Source organism: Narcine bancroftii, chromosome 4 (assembly GCF_036971445.1).
Source record: "Narcine bancroftii isolate sNarBan1 chromosome 4, sNarBan1.hap1, whole genome shotgun sequence".
NCBI classification, from domain to species: domain Eukaryota; kingdom Metazoa; phylum Chordata; class Chondrichthyes; order Torpediniformes; family Narcinidae; genus Narcine; species Narcine bancroftii.
This window is the reverse complement of record NC_091472.1, coordinates 118731220-118748281: the sequence shown is the minus strand read 5'-3', so window position 1 is coordinate 118748281 and position 17062 is coordinate 118731220. Positions and strand designations below refer to the sequence as shown.

General features: G+C 40.2%; 1 protein-coding gene across 6 annotated transcripts in view; it reads left to right on the top strand.

The window, feature by feature from the left end:
- Nucleotides 1-6720, top strand: part of tango2 (transport and golgi organization 2 homolog (Drosophila)) — a 261525-nt gene extending 254805 nt beyond the window's left edge. For 5 of the 6 annotated variants that reach the window (XM_069932591.1, XM_069932593.1, XM_069932592.1 and 2 more), the window contains one exon: nt 1498-6720. In XM_069932591.1, the coding sequence (XP_069788692.1) occupies nt 1498-1618 (121 nt within the window). In that variant the 3' untranslated portion in view covers nt 1619-6720. The remainder of the gene's footprint in view (nt 1-1497) is intronic. The other variant, XM_069932596.1, reaches the window with a different exon arrangement.
- The last annotated feature ends 10342 nt before the right edge of the window (nt 6721-17062 follow it).

Here is a 17062-nt window from a genome sequence, read left to right as displayed (position 1 = left end):
TGATCTCCCCAATGCCTTGTGCAATTAAGACATTCTTCTTGTACTCCAGTCATCATATGTTTGCTTGCTGTACATGTACACTTAATTTCTTTGTTTCTTGAGCCAAATATACCAGAATCCCTCAGCAGGGTAACATTCACTTTTCTACTAGTTTCTTTTCACATCCTTTTTTCCTACTGACCCTACCAAAGTGAGCATTTTTCCATCTATTTGCTCATTCATCTGCCATCTATTTGCTTATTCATTTTAGCTTCCTGTATCCTTTGTACAGCCCACTTTCCTACCTAGCTTTGAATCATTTTGGTTTGATGTGCAGACATTTCCATCCCTGCCACAAATTTCCATCCCAGCCACAAATGAAAACTACAAGATTGAAATCAATCTCCTTTCCCAGTCTTCAATTAATTCATCAGCAGATGTTGAAACTAGGTGTTGTGTAGGTTTAAGCTTGGTGGTAGGTGCTTTCAAACTGACCTTGGCACCCCTGGATTTGGAGGATGAAGAAGGTTCTCTTTCACTTGACCCTCACTGGAATTATTCATAACAGTGAATAAATAACTGATCAGATGCAAATTAGGTGCCTCCGCCTGTTCAATTGAATGTTACACATTACAAATTGACCAAAACCATGTTTATTTGCTCAGCCAAGTTTCAACACCTTCAGAGGAAAGGACAAAATACTAATTGCAAAGGATTGCGTATGTTTACTACATGAAGGAAATATCTTGCATTTCAATCATTTAGGTTCAAGATTTTATTTATAATTAGCATTTTTGGCAACTGGGTCTGACAACTCGAACCTTTAAATCATTAATTTTTCAAAGTTGTTTTCAAAATCTGCCAGTACAGGTCATACCTCTCTAATCTAGCACTCTGTGGTCCGGCAACTCCCGTGGTTGAAATTGCCTCCATTAGTTTGTGGGTCTGCAATCAGGGCAGTGCTGTTAGCAGCATAAATGTGCCAAAATCTGTTTACACTGCAGACGAGTATTTTGGTGATACAGTCCTGTTAATTTCTTGTATTCAGTTGTATTTTAGCCATTCAAGATGTTATCATGATACATAGAGGATTCCATTTAGGGGTCATTTTCTGCTTTACGGCATTTTCTGTGAGACGGCAATGGCCAGGCCCCAATGTCGCCAAATTAAAGAGGTACTACCTGTGCTGTATACCACTTGCAAATCAGTAATCTGCTGTTATTTAAACAAAAGCAAAAAGACATGAAACCATGAATTATTTCTGCAGTCATGGACTTGAGTGAATTATGAAATGCTTGTGGTGTTATTTATTGATTAACTACTTCATCAAAGACTTTGAGAGTAAACTCTCATTTCTCCATATATTTGTGTTTTTGCTGGTTTTAAGAAAGGTACTTAGTACGTCGTTGGTCAAGAGCAGAAACATTTTTATGTTGCTTTTCAGATTTAGTTTTCTTGTTATTTTGATTTTTAACTCCAGACTTCTGTTTTTTGAAATATCTGACATTTTATTATCAGGGCGAATACAGTCATCCTTGTTGATGCTAAAGGCCATGTAACCTTCACAGAGCGATGCCTGCTCGAGCTTGACACAAACCAATGGAAAGTTAGCTCCTTCCAGTTTGAACTTGAGATTTAACAACATTCCATTCATCACAGTATAAAAAAGAAAAGAACAGGAAATAAAATTGAATGAAAATGAAAGCATATTTTGCAGATTCTCCAGGTTTCTTGGACACTGCAAATGTAAATTGTTGATTAAAGTGTACCGTATCTTAGCAACTGCCTTGATTTCAGACAGTCTTTGCTGCTTAGTATTCCATGCAACTTGCAGTGTTTATTTATGTGAGTATACACTCTGAAAGTATATTTTGGTTTGTGTGACTGTGGCTTTATTTCTGTGGCTGTTTCTGGGAGTGGGATTGTGTCCTTGTAGGTGGATGAATATGTGCAGTACAGACTGCATCTGGGAAACTGTTTGTTTCTTCAGGTTTGATGAACCTGACTAGAATTTTCCTGTCCAATTACATTCTTTGAAATACTCCAAGGTAATTTCAGATTACAAATCCTTTGATAGATTATTTGTCAAAAATGGCTTAATGAAGCCCCTGTGGGGAATATTTGTAATCAGTATTTTTGTTTTGATAACCTATGAGAAATGGATTATTTGAGTAAAATTTCTATTATATGATTTTCTCTCCACAAGCTTTTACACTCTTTTTACATTGGTTCTCTTTTGTGAGGGATTGGTAGCATTAAACACAGTAATATTGGGAATACTCATCATCTCGTATTTGACCCTGAAATACCAGCTCTTTTTTCACTCTCCTCAGATGTGGCCTGACTTGCTGAGTGCTTTACCAAAGAATTAGCAGTACAGTGCTGCTTCTCTCTCCACCCAACACTGATTTTGTCAGAAACACATCAAGCTGAATTTTCAAGGACTAGTGTTATTGTTATCACCAACGAAGAATCTGCTGGAAGAGCATCAGCAGGTTGAGCAGGCATCAGTGGGAGAAAAAGAGTTGTTGATGTTTTGGGTCTGTCCTGATGAAAGATTCCAACCCAAATTGTTTACAATTCTTTTTCTCCCACTCCTGTTCAACCTTCTGAGTTCCCCCAGAAGATTGTTTGTTGCTCCAGATTTCATCATCGGCAGTTTCTCATGTCTTCAGTACTGTTGTTTTATTTCTCTCGAGATAGATGAATGTGAAATGATTGACACCGACTGTGCTGTGTGACTCTGTGTCCAGAGTCACACCTCAATGCTTATGGATCAGGGAATTAATGTATTCTGAAGGCAAAAGAGAAAATAGATGATTTATTGAAACCAGAAAATACCTAAGAATATATTGCACTTCAAACACACGACTTGAGTGAGCAGTTTTGGTTCCAGTTTGTCTCTGAGATTTGGGTTGGTGGAATAATATTGGTGATTTCACTTTGACTGGTTCAATGAGAGAGCAGATGGAGCAGAAAGTTGTCCATCCTTTACACAACGTGCTCTTCCCTCACACATACTCAAGCTTTCAGTCATATTATGGCTGATCAGATTTTTGGCTCTCCATTTTCATGCCCAGTTCCCATACTGCATATAATCTGCCTGACTCAGCTGAAGCAGAACCAGTGCTGCCACTGGTTAATGTTACTGGTGCCCATTACAACAGTTCAACCTTAAGAAAAGCAATCCTTGGTTTGAGGAATTAAACTTAGAAGCAGGGAGGTTATCCTGCAACTGCATACGGTACTGATGAGGCCGCATCTGGAGTACTGTAGGCAGTTCTGTTCTCCCTGCTTGAGGAGGCGAACCAGAGGTGGTTCACCAGGTTGATTCCAGAGATGAAGGGGTTAGCCTTTGAGGTGAGATTGAGCCGTCTTTGACGACTCGCTGGAATGTAGAAGAATGAGAGAGGGTCTTCTTGGGACATTTAAAATTATTAAAGGCATAGATAAGATAGAGATAGGTAAGTTGTTTCCATTGGTGAGGAAGACCAGAACAAGGGGACATGGCCTCAAGATTCAGGATTGTAGATTTAGCTTGGAGATGAGAAGGAGCTGCCTTTCCCAGAGTGTGGTTAATCCGTGGAATTTGCTGCCTGTTAAAGCAGTGGAGGCTAACTCAGTAAATATATTTAAAACAAGGTTGGATATATATTTTTACATAGTATGGGAATTAAGGGATTTGGGGAAAGGCAGGTAAGTAGAGATATGCCGATCATTAGATCAGCTATGATCTCATTGAATGGTGGAGCAGTCTTGACAGGCCAGATGGCCTACTCCAGCTCCTATTTCTTATGTTTTTTTAAGTACCTAACTCACCACTGAACTTCGGTTTCTTGAAAACTAAATATTGGGTTATGGAGGAAATATTTGTGTTGATCATGAAGAAGTTGCTTTGCATCCAAGGAATGTATATTACTGCTGAAATATTTATCCACCCACACAGAAATATCATGCATATATCATGGGAATAATGTTTATTCAGTTCATTTTGGAGTGATTGTGAAGTGGAGAGTTCTTTTATACATTTCCAATCTGGCTCATTGTTGAGTTTTTATTCTGCAACAGGTTTTAAGTTGCGCTCATGGTATTGAAAGTGGGACTTGACCATTCTTTCCTTAATTGGACTATGATTGACCTGCTTTTCCATTTTACTTGACTTAATATATTGTATTATACTTGTAAACTCCAGAATACATTGGTTTTAGGTGTAAACATTTTCATTGACCCACCAAGAATCTCTACAGGGAGGGGGTTACAATTTTCCACCACTTCTTCCTCAAATAAATGGTCTGACGGTAATCTTAAAATTATGGTTCTCATTTTTTGCATCAGTTTCTCTTACCTCTGAAATTCCTTAACCATTTCCATAACTCAATGAAATTGCTCTTCTTATTCGATCCAGATTTTTGCATTGAATTATCATTTAATCCTGTAAAGTTGTATCCCTTCCAAAGTCAGAGGATCATTCCTGATGTTCATAACTCGACACAAGGCTCCAGGAAATCTAACAAAGGGAAACATTTCACTTTTAATCATTTGAGATCATTTTAACCTCTGGAGTTGTGGCACCAGAATGTCTCACAATGGGTATGCTCAATAACCTTTGCAATAAAGTTTAGAACTGTGACTGTTCAGGTGCAGAGAGGCAGAGTCAGACGGAATGTTGTCATTGTAGAAATCACTAATGCAAGCAAGAATTTGGCTTCAAGCTACTTCCAAATGTATTGATAGTTGTATGAATTGATCAATTTTGAAATGACATGGTATTACAGTATCAACAAAGACTGCTCTCCAGTGAAATAGTAATTGGTTATTACACAGAAGCAGCCATCATGTACATAAGTATGGTGGAATCCGGTCACTGTCTTTATGAAGACAATGATTGGTTTGTGTATAAGGACTTGCATATGTTACAGGATATGTTAGAATAGTTATGGGTAAAATATGTCTTTAAGAAGGATGAGGGGGGACATGATTGAGGTATACAAAATTATCAGGGGGATAGACAGGGTGAAGTCGGATTACTTGTTCCCAATGATGGGGGAGACGAGGACTAGAGGGCATAGTTTAAGAATACAGGGTAGGCCCTATAGGACGGAGATGAGAAAGCATTTTTTTACCCAGAGAAGTGTGAATCTGTGGAATGCTCTGCCACAGAGGGTGGTAGAGGCAGATTCGCTGATTATGTTCAAAAGAGAGTTAGATAAGACTCTAGTGGGCAAAGGAGTTAAGGGTTATGGGGATAAGGCTGGAAAGGGGTACTGATGGTAGTGATCAGCCATGATCTGTAAAATGGCGGTGCTGGCTCGACGGGCCGAAGGGCCTACTCCAGCTCCTATTGTCTATTGTCTATTAAAAGAGATAGATTGTGGGGATTTAGTTTAGGTTACACTTCACAAACAGAGTAACATTTGACAAAAGATATCTCATTTAAAATGCAAGAGCTTTGCTGAAGTGAGACATGTCCAGGCTCAGATACTGATAAGATCTTTTGGCATTTGGAGCCTTGGGAGAAGATTTTGGTTTTTACAAGCAGAGAGCTAAAAAAGACAGGTGATTTCTCTTTTGGAGAGAGAGAGAGAGAGAGAGAGAGAGAGAGAGAAGTCAGTTCTACAGCAACAGTTAAGGGTGCAAAATGGCAAGCTGGCAGGTTTGTTGAAAAACCCCATTTTGAAGATGGGTTGTGAGTTCTAAGTTCAGCCTGTTCAACCTGTTCTTACAAGAAGAAATGGCTGGCTAAGGTGTTTCTCCTGAAATAAGGGAAATAAGAGGTTATCATTTGGAAAACCCATGATGGGGCAAATTTCTTTGGCAAAACACTGAAGTGACTGATTCGAGGAAATCAGTTTGTGTTTGTCCAATGAGCAACAAATTTATCTCTGAAACCAACAAGAACCTTCCTGAGCAGTAACCATTTAACTTTAAGCCATGAGAGCCTGGTGGAAATAATAAATATTGAATTCTGTACACAGTATGAGAATTGCCTGATACCAGTGAACTTGGAGGAGTGAAAAGTGATTGATTGGACAGTGAAACAGAAAACTTTCCTGAACATATACACATTACATACATGTGTGCTTAGAATTAGATGGAGGTTAAGTTAGGTTAAGCTAAGTTAATAATAATGTTAAAGATTGATTCTGTAACTATGTTTAAAGAAAATGAAGAGCTGTCTTGGTGAATTTCTATTGCTGCTGGGTTTTGGGGTCCTCTGGGCTCGTTACTCATATGTTTGTTCAGTGTTGGGACACACCATGTGTGACATGGCCATGAGGCTTTTCTGGTTGATTGGCCAAAAATACCAGAAACATAACAAGACCAGTTTGGGACAACTGAGACAAAAGGTTATATTAATCGAATTCCAACCAACTCCTTGGGAGATGTATTGAAATTCCAAGCCATGACAAATTCATGAAATTATATGAGAGGTCAAGGTAGGATGGAGAGATTGGAAATGTACCAAGTCAACCACAAGAAGACTTCAGAGGAATTTGGAGTAAAAGTGCTTGGCACCAATATCCTCTGACTCAAGCAAGCGCACTGGACCATGGGAAGTCCCAGATGGCTACTTTATCCTACCAAAGATGGCCATGCTCACATTTGATTGATTGTCAATCACTGGCCATGTATTACTATTTTAGCTAAACAGTATAAAACTGGTTTTGTTTGTTTTTGAGATTCTTCCATTGATCTCCCCTGTATGTTTGCTGCACATAATAAAGACCGATTACAACTAGAGTTCTGAGTTCTGTGTCTTTCAACCACAGCAGATCTGCATATGTGCAGTAACTTTCTCGTGCCTGTCATGTTATAACAATGATTCCTTTAACCTTTAATCAGTTGTAACCATACAATAATATTCAACCATCAACATTCGTATCTTTGTATTTCTTAATCTTCTGCTCTTGCTTTGTTATGCGCATAAGAGAATAATATCAGTATAGGTAAATTAAAAAGAGTAGATTGTGTTTCATCTTTGAGTTAGATAGTCTTGATTCATTTCCAGAAATATTCACCTGATAGGAATCATGATTTATGACTTCTGCTTCCAAAATTAACATTTTGTAAGTTAATTGAACAGAATTATTCGGCAAACGATGAATATGGTGAATTTTGCGATTCGGGGTTGAGGATTTTACAGTAACTGCTAAATCATGACAAAGGAGGATTGTTGAGCATATATTAAATTTATAATAAAATTGTACATTTTGAAATTAATCAAAGTTTTTTCAAATGCGTTTCTTTGAAAATATTTCTTATTCTCAATTTACATTCTGCTAAAAGAAAAATACTCAGAGTTCAAGGTAATTATTATTATATACATAATACATGTTTTTTTTTACTGGATATTTCAGCATAAAAGATGAGTCATGAAACCCTAAAAAAAACTCTCAAAAAATGGGAGTTGACTTGAGACCTTAAATTCAGCTCAAAATCCAATCCGTGCTAATACGGCGTATAAATTGACCCTTAAAAAGCCACAAAAAATCCAACTGCAACAGATTTTCATTGAGATTTTTATTGCAAACAACAACACAATTATCACCCTTGAAAACAGCTATCATTGTCTGAAAACAATAACTACATTTAGAACCCTTCAAAATCATTCTCACTATCATCGACTGAAGCAAAGATGGCAGCAAGAAGATCCATACTCTCACTGTTTAGATAGTCATCATATGGGTCCCAGTCTGTATCTGATGAGGTGGTTTCTGCTTCATCATCAGGGTCCCACAATAAATCATCTTCCAAAATGCCAACAATTGCTCATGAGATACTGTACTTTAAATGATTTTATCAGTCTCTACTTTAACTTTTGTCCCATGCCTTGAGCACAAAGTTACACAGCATATCAAATGATGCACCAGGCGTTGCCCCACCTTTTGTAAATGACTTTCCTGCACTCGACACCATGTATTCCATTTGAATGGCTTGTTCAAGCAGACATGGAGAGGTTGCAATATAGACGACAAACCACCCAGGATAATCCCCGTCATGTAAGTATTATGTAGTGCTAATCTACTTTTAGTCTTTTCAGTTAAGTGGCTACAAAATATATCCCAGACCAGCAAACTCTGTTCTTTGCATAAACCACCTGGCCACCTGTTGCACACACTGTCTATCCATAATTGTACACCATTTTCATCCATCATCCTTTTTCATGAAAATGTACAAAAATATCTGCAGGGAATTTCATTTTCAGTTTAATTTTGCATATGAAGATTACCATGGATCTTAACGTTGTCCTGATGGCCATGCATGATAACACCACGATAAACCTAGTCCTTTTGTGGCCTGTACTTCTGGTTTGCACAGTTTTAACACCTTTCCATTCCACTGTTCTATTGCCTGTCGTCAAAATTCATGGGGATTTCATCATGTTTACAATATTTGCCAATGCAAACTGGTGTTTCTGCCCGTTCTGTATAATAACCTGGTGAAAACTTACAACTTTTGGTAGTTTCTGTGCTATTTTTGTTTCTTAAGGAGGATCATATATATATATATATATATATATATATATATATAAAAAAAGTCTCTGTCTTGGGTAAACTTATACCTCTCATTTTGTTCGTTTTAGATTGGTCACAGTGTTTGAGCTACCGAAAGAAAATAGACACACATACCGAGAACAGTTCAGTTTATACAAATGTTTATTACAAATTCAAAAGCTGATTTCACACTACAATATGCAAGCCCTTCCCAACTATACTTATCAACGCTTGGACTGGTCCCAACTGCCGAAGCGAGGCAACGACTGCACACTTGTAGTAGGTTGTCAGGGCACCGGTAGCAGCTTCTCCACCTCCCCTGACCGGGACGTTGGCTGGACTCCAGAAGTTCTTCTTCTTCTTGCTGAGAGATGTTGCCACCTCTCGGAGAGTCTCTCACTTCAGCAGTGGGACCATGGCTTATATTACCCAAAAACTGCTTACTCATAGCTTATCACTTCGAATAAATGGTTTATTTTGCATCAAGGCTAGGCCTCTGACAGTCTGTGACCAAAACATTGCGTCAAGGCTAGGCCTCTGACAGTCTGTGTCCAAAACATTGCGTCAAGGCTAGGCCTCTGACAGTCTGTGACCAAAACATTGCGTCAAGGCTAGGCCTCTGACAGTCTGTGACCAAAACAAGCAGGAAGATTAAATGTTCTCGGTACACAGATGTCCTTTCTTCAGATAACAGCATCTCTGGCCCCTCAGTAGAATTTTGCTTATGTCTGCTGATTCTAAAAACAATTAGGTTCTCAGCCTTGCAGAACCCAAAGCTGCAAATTTAAAAAAAAGGTTCTCAGCTCTGCAAAACCAAGAGCTGGAAATTAAGAAAAAACAGGTTAAAAAATAGGTTAGAATCTTCCATTACAGTCTCTAAATTAACATTTAACTCATAAATACAGGCACCTGTTTTCCAAAGAAATCTCATATTCACCTCTTTATCTTCTAATATTCCTTTGTAGTGGCTACTCCAGTAGAGCTACTAAATGAATACACACATTCACAGTGTTAGTCAGCAAAAGCATTTTATTTGAATTTGCCTCTACTTTTAAATCCCTCCCGGCCTGGACACACGGAACTGGAAGTCACATTACCCCATGCCTGCCACTCACCTGCAAGGCTCGTGTCTTAAAGTAAAGACGACGGGAGCCTCGTGCCATCTTGAAGGTGAGTAACTCAACTCTCCAGTGTGCTGCAACCCAGCACGCAGTGCCATGTGCAGCCCCCCCCGGCCAGGTGAGTAGTGACCAGGGCTGTGGTGCTGCGTGGCCACTCGACGAGCCGCACAGGTGACATTTCAGCCCATTGTGCTATGCAGCTGTTCAGCCTGTTACACCACTCCTCTAGAATTGTCGCCCAAAAGAGATGGTTTGGCTGCGCGCGCCTTAGGTGGACGCCTTCATCTCCTGAGCTGTGGGCAGCGAATAAGGGTAGTAAGGTCCACATGTGCTGGTTTGAATCTGTCTATACTAAACAGTTGAGAATATCCCCCAATGTCTAAAAGTACACAACCTCATCCCTTGTGATCACACAGAAAGGGCTATCAAACGGCCATTGCAATGGAATTCCTGGGGCCTGTCTACGCATGAACTCAAAATCAGTGTCGAAGAGGGCTGGAGGCACATGCTGTTTGGAGGTTCCATGCCAGTTGGTTGGATTCGGTTTTCTTACTGTGACATGGTGTCGAAGCACGTCGAGATGAGAAGGGCAGGAGTTGGATGAGAAGTGAACATCACCTGAAACCAAGAGAACTAAACCATAAACCATCTTTGTGAATGACACTGGCATGTCTCCCTTCTGGATGGTGCGCCCTTCCAGCAGAACCCTTGGCAACTTGTCTATCCAATTGGGCCCAGTGAGTGGGCTTTGAGTGTGGTATTGAGTTGCCGGTGGAAATGTTCCACAAGACCATTGGACTGCGGGCGGTACGTTGTGGTGTGGTGCAGTTGTGTGCCACAAAGCGTGCAAGGACAGTCCATAACGCAGAGGTGAATTACGCTCCGTGGTCTGAGGTGACATGTGTGGGAACTCCGAATCTTGAGATCCATTTGCCAATGAATGCTCTGGTGAATGTTTCAGCGTCGCTGAATGGCAATGGGATGGCCTCTGGCCATCATGTGACTCGATTTGTGACTGTGAGGATGTATCTCATGTTCTGAGACACTGGCAGTGGTCCAACTAGGTCTAAATGCACATGCTCAAAATGCTGGTGCACCACTGGGAAAGACTGGAGAGGCACCTTGGTGTGCTGCTGTATTTTGGAAGCTTGGTAGTGGGCATACGTTTGGGCCCACTGTGTAACATCTTTCTTAAGTCCATGCCATGCACATTTAGATGCCATGAGCTTGACCGTTGCTTGATGGAGGGATGGTACAAGTTGTGAACTTCGTCAAAAAGGTGCTGTCTCCAAGACGTGGGGATGACTGGCCTGGGGTAGCCCATAGATGTCGCAAAGCAGACTTAGCCCGCCCAGTTGTGGTGCCACATGTTGTATGGCTAGGTTTGTGATGGCAGTTCTGTACACCTGGACATATGGGTCCTTAGCCTGTGAACTCGCCAAGTTAGGGGTATCAATGCCACCCTGGATATGATGCACTGTCAGTCTGGACAGCGCATCAGTGACCAAATTGTTTTTTCCTGAAACATGATGCACATCCGTAGTGAACTCAGAAATGTACGACAAGTAGCATTGCTGCCTGACTGACAAAGGGTCTGATATCTTGCTAAAGGCAAAAGTAAGTGGCTTATGGTCTGTGAAAATGGTGAAATGGCGGCCCTCCAAAATGTATCAGAAGTGTCATGTGACCAGGCACAACGCCAACAACTTTCGATCGAATGCACTGTACTTAATTTCTGATGGATGTATGTGGCAGCTAAAGATTGCTACGGATTGCCAATGACCATTGATGGACTGTTCAAGAACTGCACCCACCATTGCATCAGAGGCATTTGTGGAGAGTGCCAGGGTGGTGGGATTAGGATGCGCAAGCATTGCGGCATTGGCCAGAGCATCTCTGGCGGCTGTGAATGCAAGCTCTGCCTCTGCGGCCCAAGTAACTTCTTTGCGCTTTGAGGTGAGGTGTTGAAATAGTGGGCCAAGAATGTTGGTGGCTGCCGGAATGAAACAGTGATTGAAATTCAACATGCCCAAAAATTTCTGTACTCTCTTAACCGTGATACGTTTTGGGAAAGCACATGCAGTGTCCACTTTGGTGGATAAAGGAAATTCACCTTCTGCTGTGATCTTATGCCCTAGGAAATCAATGGTTGCTCTGCCAAACTGGCATTTGGCGGGGTTGACGGTAAAAACGAATTCATCTAGCAGTTGGAACAGACGGCGTAAGTGCAAGTGGTGTTCATGCTCATTTTGACTGGCAATGAGGATGTCATCTAAATATACGTATCCAAATTCTAAATACCTGCCCAAAGCATCCATAAGCCACTGGAACATTTGAGCGGCATTCTTCAAACCAAATGGCATCCTGAGAAATTCAAAATGCCCAAAAGGAGAAATAATTGCTAATTTGGGAATGTCATCTGGATGGACTGGGATTTGATGATATCCCTCGACGAGGTCGACCTTGGAAAAGTCACAGCAATTGTGTATGTGCAGAAAGGGGTATGTGTCAGCCGTAGTTATATCATTGAGCCTGTGGTAGTTGCCACAGGGTCTCCACCCACTGGTGCTCTTGGGCACCACAATTACACAAAACTTCATGTCTTCATCTGTTATTTCCATGTTATTCAGGAACTGGGTCTCAGCCTGGCTCAGCCCCACTCGAGGCTTGTGGACCCAGAAAGGGGACAGGTGAATGCCTACTGTTAACTGCAGCTGTAGCAGTAGCTGCTGCTGTTGTTGCATCCATGTTGTCAACTACTTCAGTAGAGCTACAAAATGAATACACCAGACACAGTGTTAGTTAGCAAAGACTCTTAATTTGAATTTGCCTCCACTTTTAAATTTCTCCCAACCCGGACACCCAGCACTGGAAGTGACATCACCCCGTGCCTGCCACTCACCTGCAGGGCATCTGTCTTAAAGTTAAGACGACAGGAACCCCGCACCATCTTGAAGGTGAGTACCCAACTCTCCAGTGTGCCATAATCCAGCCTGCAGATGAGTGAGCACTGACTAGGCCCGTGGTTCTACGCGGCTGCTCAGCGAGCCGTACAGTTTTTTTAAATTTTTTTTTATTTTTCACACTATGAACCATATTAACCAAAATACACACAAACATTTCCCTCTTGAATGTACACAGTGTCATTTTCTCCCCTTTTATCCCCCTCCCTCCTTCCCACCCCCCTCCAAACCCATTAAATGTTCAACATATACAATACAATTAACCCATTAAACAATGTCATCACACAATGAAAATAAACAAGAAAATTGTGTCATCTACTTTTCCACACTGGGTCAGTTCATTTTGTCTTCTTCTCATTCTATCATTTTAGGGAGTGGAGGTCCACGGTAGGCCCTCTCTGTTGTGTTCCATGTACGGTTCCCAAATTTGTTCAAATAATGTGACTTTATTTTTTAAATTATATGTTATTTTTTCCAATGGAATACATTTATCCATTTCTATGTACCATTGCTATACTCTCAGGCTCTCTTCTGATTTCCAGGTTGACATTATACATTTTTTTGCTACAGTTAAGGCTAACATAATAAATCTTTTTTGTGCTTCATCCAAATTGAGGCCTAATTCTTTACTTCTTATATTACTTAGAAAGAAGATCTCTGGATTTTTTGGTATGTTGCTTTTTGTGATTTTATTTAATATCTGATTTAGATCTTCCCAAAACTTTTCCACTTTCTCACATGCCCAAATTGCATGTGTTCCCGTTTCCTTCTTACAGCGAAAACATCTATATGATACTGTTGGGTCCCATTTATTTAACTTTTGGGGCATGATATATAGCCTGTGTAACCAATTATATTGTATCATGCGTAACCTTGTGTTTATTGTATTTCTCATAGTTCCGGAGCATAACTTTTCCCATATTTCATTTTTTATCTTTATGTTTAGATCTTTTTCCCACTTTTGTTTGGGTTTATAGCTTATTTCATCATTTTCTTTCTCTTGCAGCTTAATGTACGTGTTCGTTATAAATCTTTTAATTATCATTGTGTCTGTAATCACATATTCAAAGCTGCTTCCTTCTGGTAATCTCAGTCTGCTTCCCAATTTGTCCTTCAAGTAGGTTTTCAGTTGGCGGTATGCACACATTGTACCGTGAGTTATTCCATATTTGTACTTCATTTGTTCAAATGATAATAAATTATTTCCCAAAAAACAATTTTCTATTCTTTTAATCCCTTTTCTCTCCCATTCTCTAAAGGAAAGGTTATCTATTGTGAAAGGGATTAGTTGATTTTGCATCAATATTAATTTTGGTAGTTGGTAATTTGTTTTTTTGCCGAGCCGTACAGTTGATGGTTCAGCACACTTCACTATGTGGCCCCTCGGCCTGCTACACATTATAGAATAATTAAGATTAGTATAAATAAACTACCTCTTCCATTTTTTGATGTATATCAATATACTATACCTTTATATCTAGCCAAACTGTCCTCTGATAAATCAAATCTTACTCCCAACTTCTATTGAAATCCAAAACATAAATAAAAAAAATTTCCTCCTACTGATGCTGGTTAATACATAGCACTGCCCCCCTGTTTGGGGAGTGGCATCTGCCACAAAAAGCACATGGTCAGAGGCTCCCAGACCTCAATACCCCTAACCTCCCAAGTATACATATCTTATAACACAGGATCAATCTTAATAATTAAGTTACATCAACCAATTAAATAAACAGAGTTCATTCCCTGAATTCATTAATAAATAATATCTCCACAAATTCTACTGCTTAACTACAATCTCTGAAATTTTTTTTCTTATTGCCATCAGCTAATGGAATCTTCAACATTGCCAGGTAACAAAATAGAATCATAACTTTTTTTCTTTTTCCGAAAGGGTTTTCTTAACCAAATTGAACTCCCTTCTTTGATACACTGATAGGTTATGTCTCCACAAGTTCTGCTGCTTGTTTACAATATTTGAAAAATTTCTTATTTATTATCATGACCATATAACCATATAACAGTTTATGGCATGGAAACAGGCATCTTGGCCCTTCAAGTCCATGCTGGTTCACTCAAACAACTCTGCTAGATCCCCCCACCTGTTCTCCCCCCATAACCCCCCTTATCCATGTATATATCCAGCCTCCTCTTAAATGAAAGAATTAATTCTGCCTCAACTATTTCCTCCGGAAGATTATTCCATTCAACCACAACTCTCTGAGTGAAGAAGCATCCTCTAATGTTTCTCCTAAAATTTTTCCCCCTTACTCTCAACTTGTGTCCTCTTGTTTCAACCCCCCTGCTCTCAGAGGGAAGAGTCTACTTGCATCTAGTCTATCTATTCCCTTCATAATTTTAAACACCTCTATCAAATCCCCTCTCAACTGTCTACGTTCCAATGAATAAAGTCCTAACCTCTTCAATCTTTCTCTGTACTCTAGGTATTTTAAGCCAGGTAATATCCTTGTAAATCTTCTCTGCACCCTCTCCACCTTCTTATAATTTGAAGACCAGAACTGAACACAATACTCCAAACCTGGCCAACATCACTTCCCAGCTCCTATACTCTAGGCTATGATTTATGAAGGACCAAATGCTGCCTTAACCACCCTATCAACATGGGAATCTACCTTCAAGGAACGCTGCACCATAACTCCAAGATCTTTTCGTTCTTGTGCATTCCCCAATGTGCTCTCCTTTACCACATATGTCTTTTTTGGATTATTTTTACTGAAATGAAGCACCTTACACTTCTCTTCATTAAATTCCATCTGCCATCTTTCAGCCCAACTCTCCAGACAAACCAAATCCATTTGTAATCCCTGAAAACCTTCCTCGCTATCCACCACTCCCCCAATTTTCTATTCGACTGCATATTTACTTACCCAGTTAACCACCCCATCATTCAAATCATTAATATAAATTATGAACAACAGAGGACCTAGCACCGATCCTTGAGGTACTCCGCTCGTCACAAGCTTCCATCCTGACAGACAGTTGTCCACCATGACCCTCTGCTGTTAGTCTGAAAATTAGAAATCTTCAACGTAGCTGGGTAACAAAATGAAAACTTATAGCCTTTTTCTGAAAGGGTTTTCTTAACCGAATTGAATTCCCTTCTTCTAATCAGCAATAATACTGCCTTTCTTAAAAACCTGAGGATGCTGAAAATCTAAATCAAATTTAGAAATTTCTGGAAATACTCAACAGGTCTGGCACACCGCCAGAAAGAAATAAAATCCACAGTCCTGGTTGGACCCCAAAGGGGTTTTGAATGGGGTCTTCAACCTCAGATGCAGTCTGACCTGAGCATTTGTAGTGTTTTCTCCAAGATGAGGAAAGCTGCCATGGACAAAGTGGATTTTACAGCTTCCTGTAATTCTCATGAATTTAACTGGATTAAAATTAAACAGAAAAGTCTGCAGAGGCTGGTATTATACTGCAGTACATAAACATGCTGGAAAAAACTTAGCAGGTCACACAGCATCTGTAGTCAAATCAAGTTTATAGGCATCTGATTGTACAAGTTCAAGCTGATGAAACAGTGTTCTCAGTCCTCGGTGCAAAACATGCTTACAGTACATATGGAGGACAAGTATTTTATCTATATACATAAATAATTAAATATTGTTTTGTACAAATGAGAGTCTCAGACAGTTAGTGTGAGTAGTTCCTTTGGCACTGGCATCACCAGTGCGTTAACTCATGGTTTCACCCCCCCTCCCCCCAGGGCATATCTACAGAAAATAACACCTATGGCAGAGATGGCCAACCTGTACGATAGCTATGTTGTATTTGGCTTCGGCCTTTTAATAAGTTGAGAGTGAATAGGTTGACAGATAGGAGAAGAAAGATGTGTGTTCTTTGTATGTTGGGGAGGGGAGTTACGGCAGCTCTGACTGTTAGAAGGTTCATAAAGTAAATTTGCATAGAGTTTTAGCCTTGTAGGTATATTGATACATGCAAGCTGGGCTTATGAAAAATGTTTTTGTTGTTATAACTAACTACAAGGATATTAAATTTCTGCTGAAACACTGCACAAAAATTTTATAGACAGTCATTTTGGTGTCACCCCCTCTGATGGTGTCACCCAGTGCCACCCACACTCCCTGCCCCCCAACCCCCCAAGTGACACCAGTGCCTTTGGTCATTCAGTATTCTCACTACCTCTGGGAAGAAGCTTTTCCACAACCTGGTGGTGCTACCTATTCCTGTATATGGGGGGGGGGAAAGAGATTCCTGTGATCCTTTCTGCCACTCTTATGGTCCTGTGGATTGACCTCCAATCCATTTCTCTGTAGCACTGTACCACACAGTAATGCAGCTGACCAGGACATTCTTGATAGAGCACCTACAGAAGAATGATATAATGGTGGCCAGTAGCCTTGACCATTTCAATCTTCTCAGGAAATTTAATCACTTTTGCGCTTCCTGACAAGTGAGGTGATTTTGAGAGTCCACGATAGGTCTCTAGTTAAGTGAACTCCAAGGAATTTTGTGT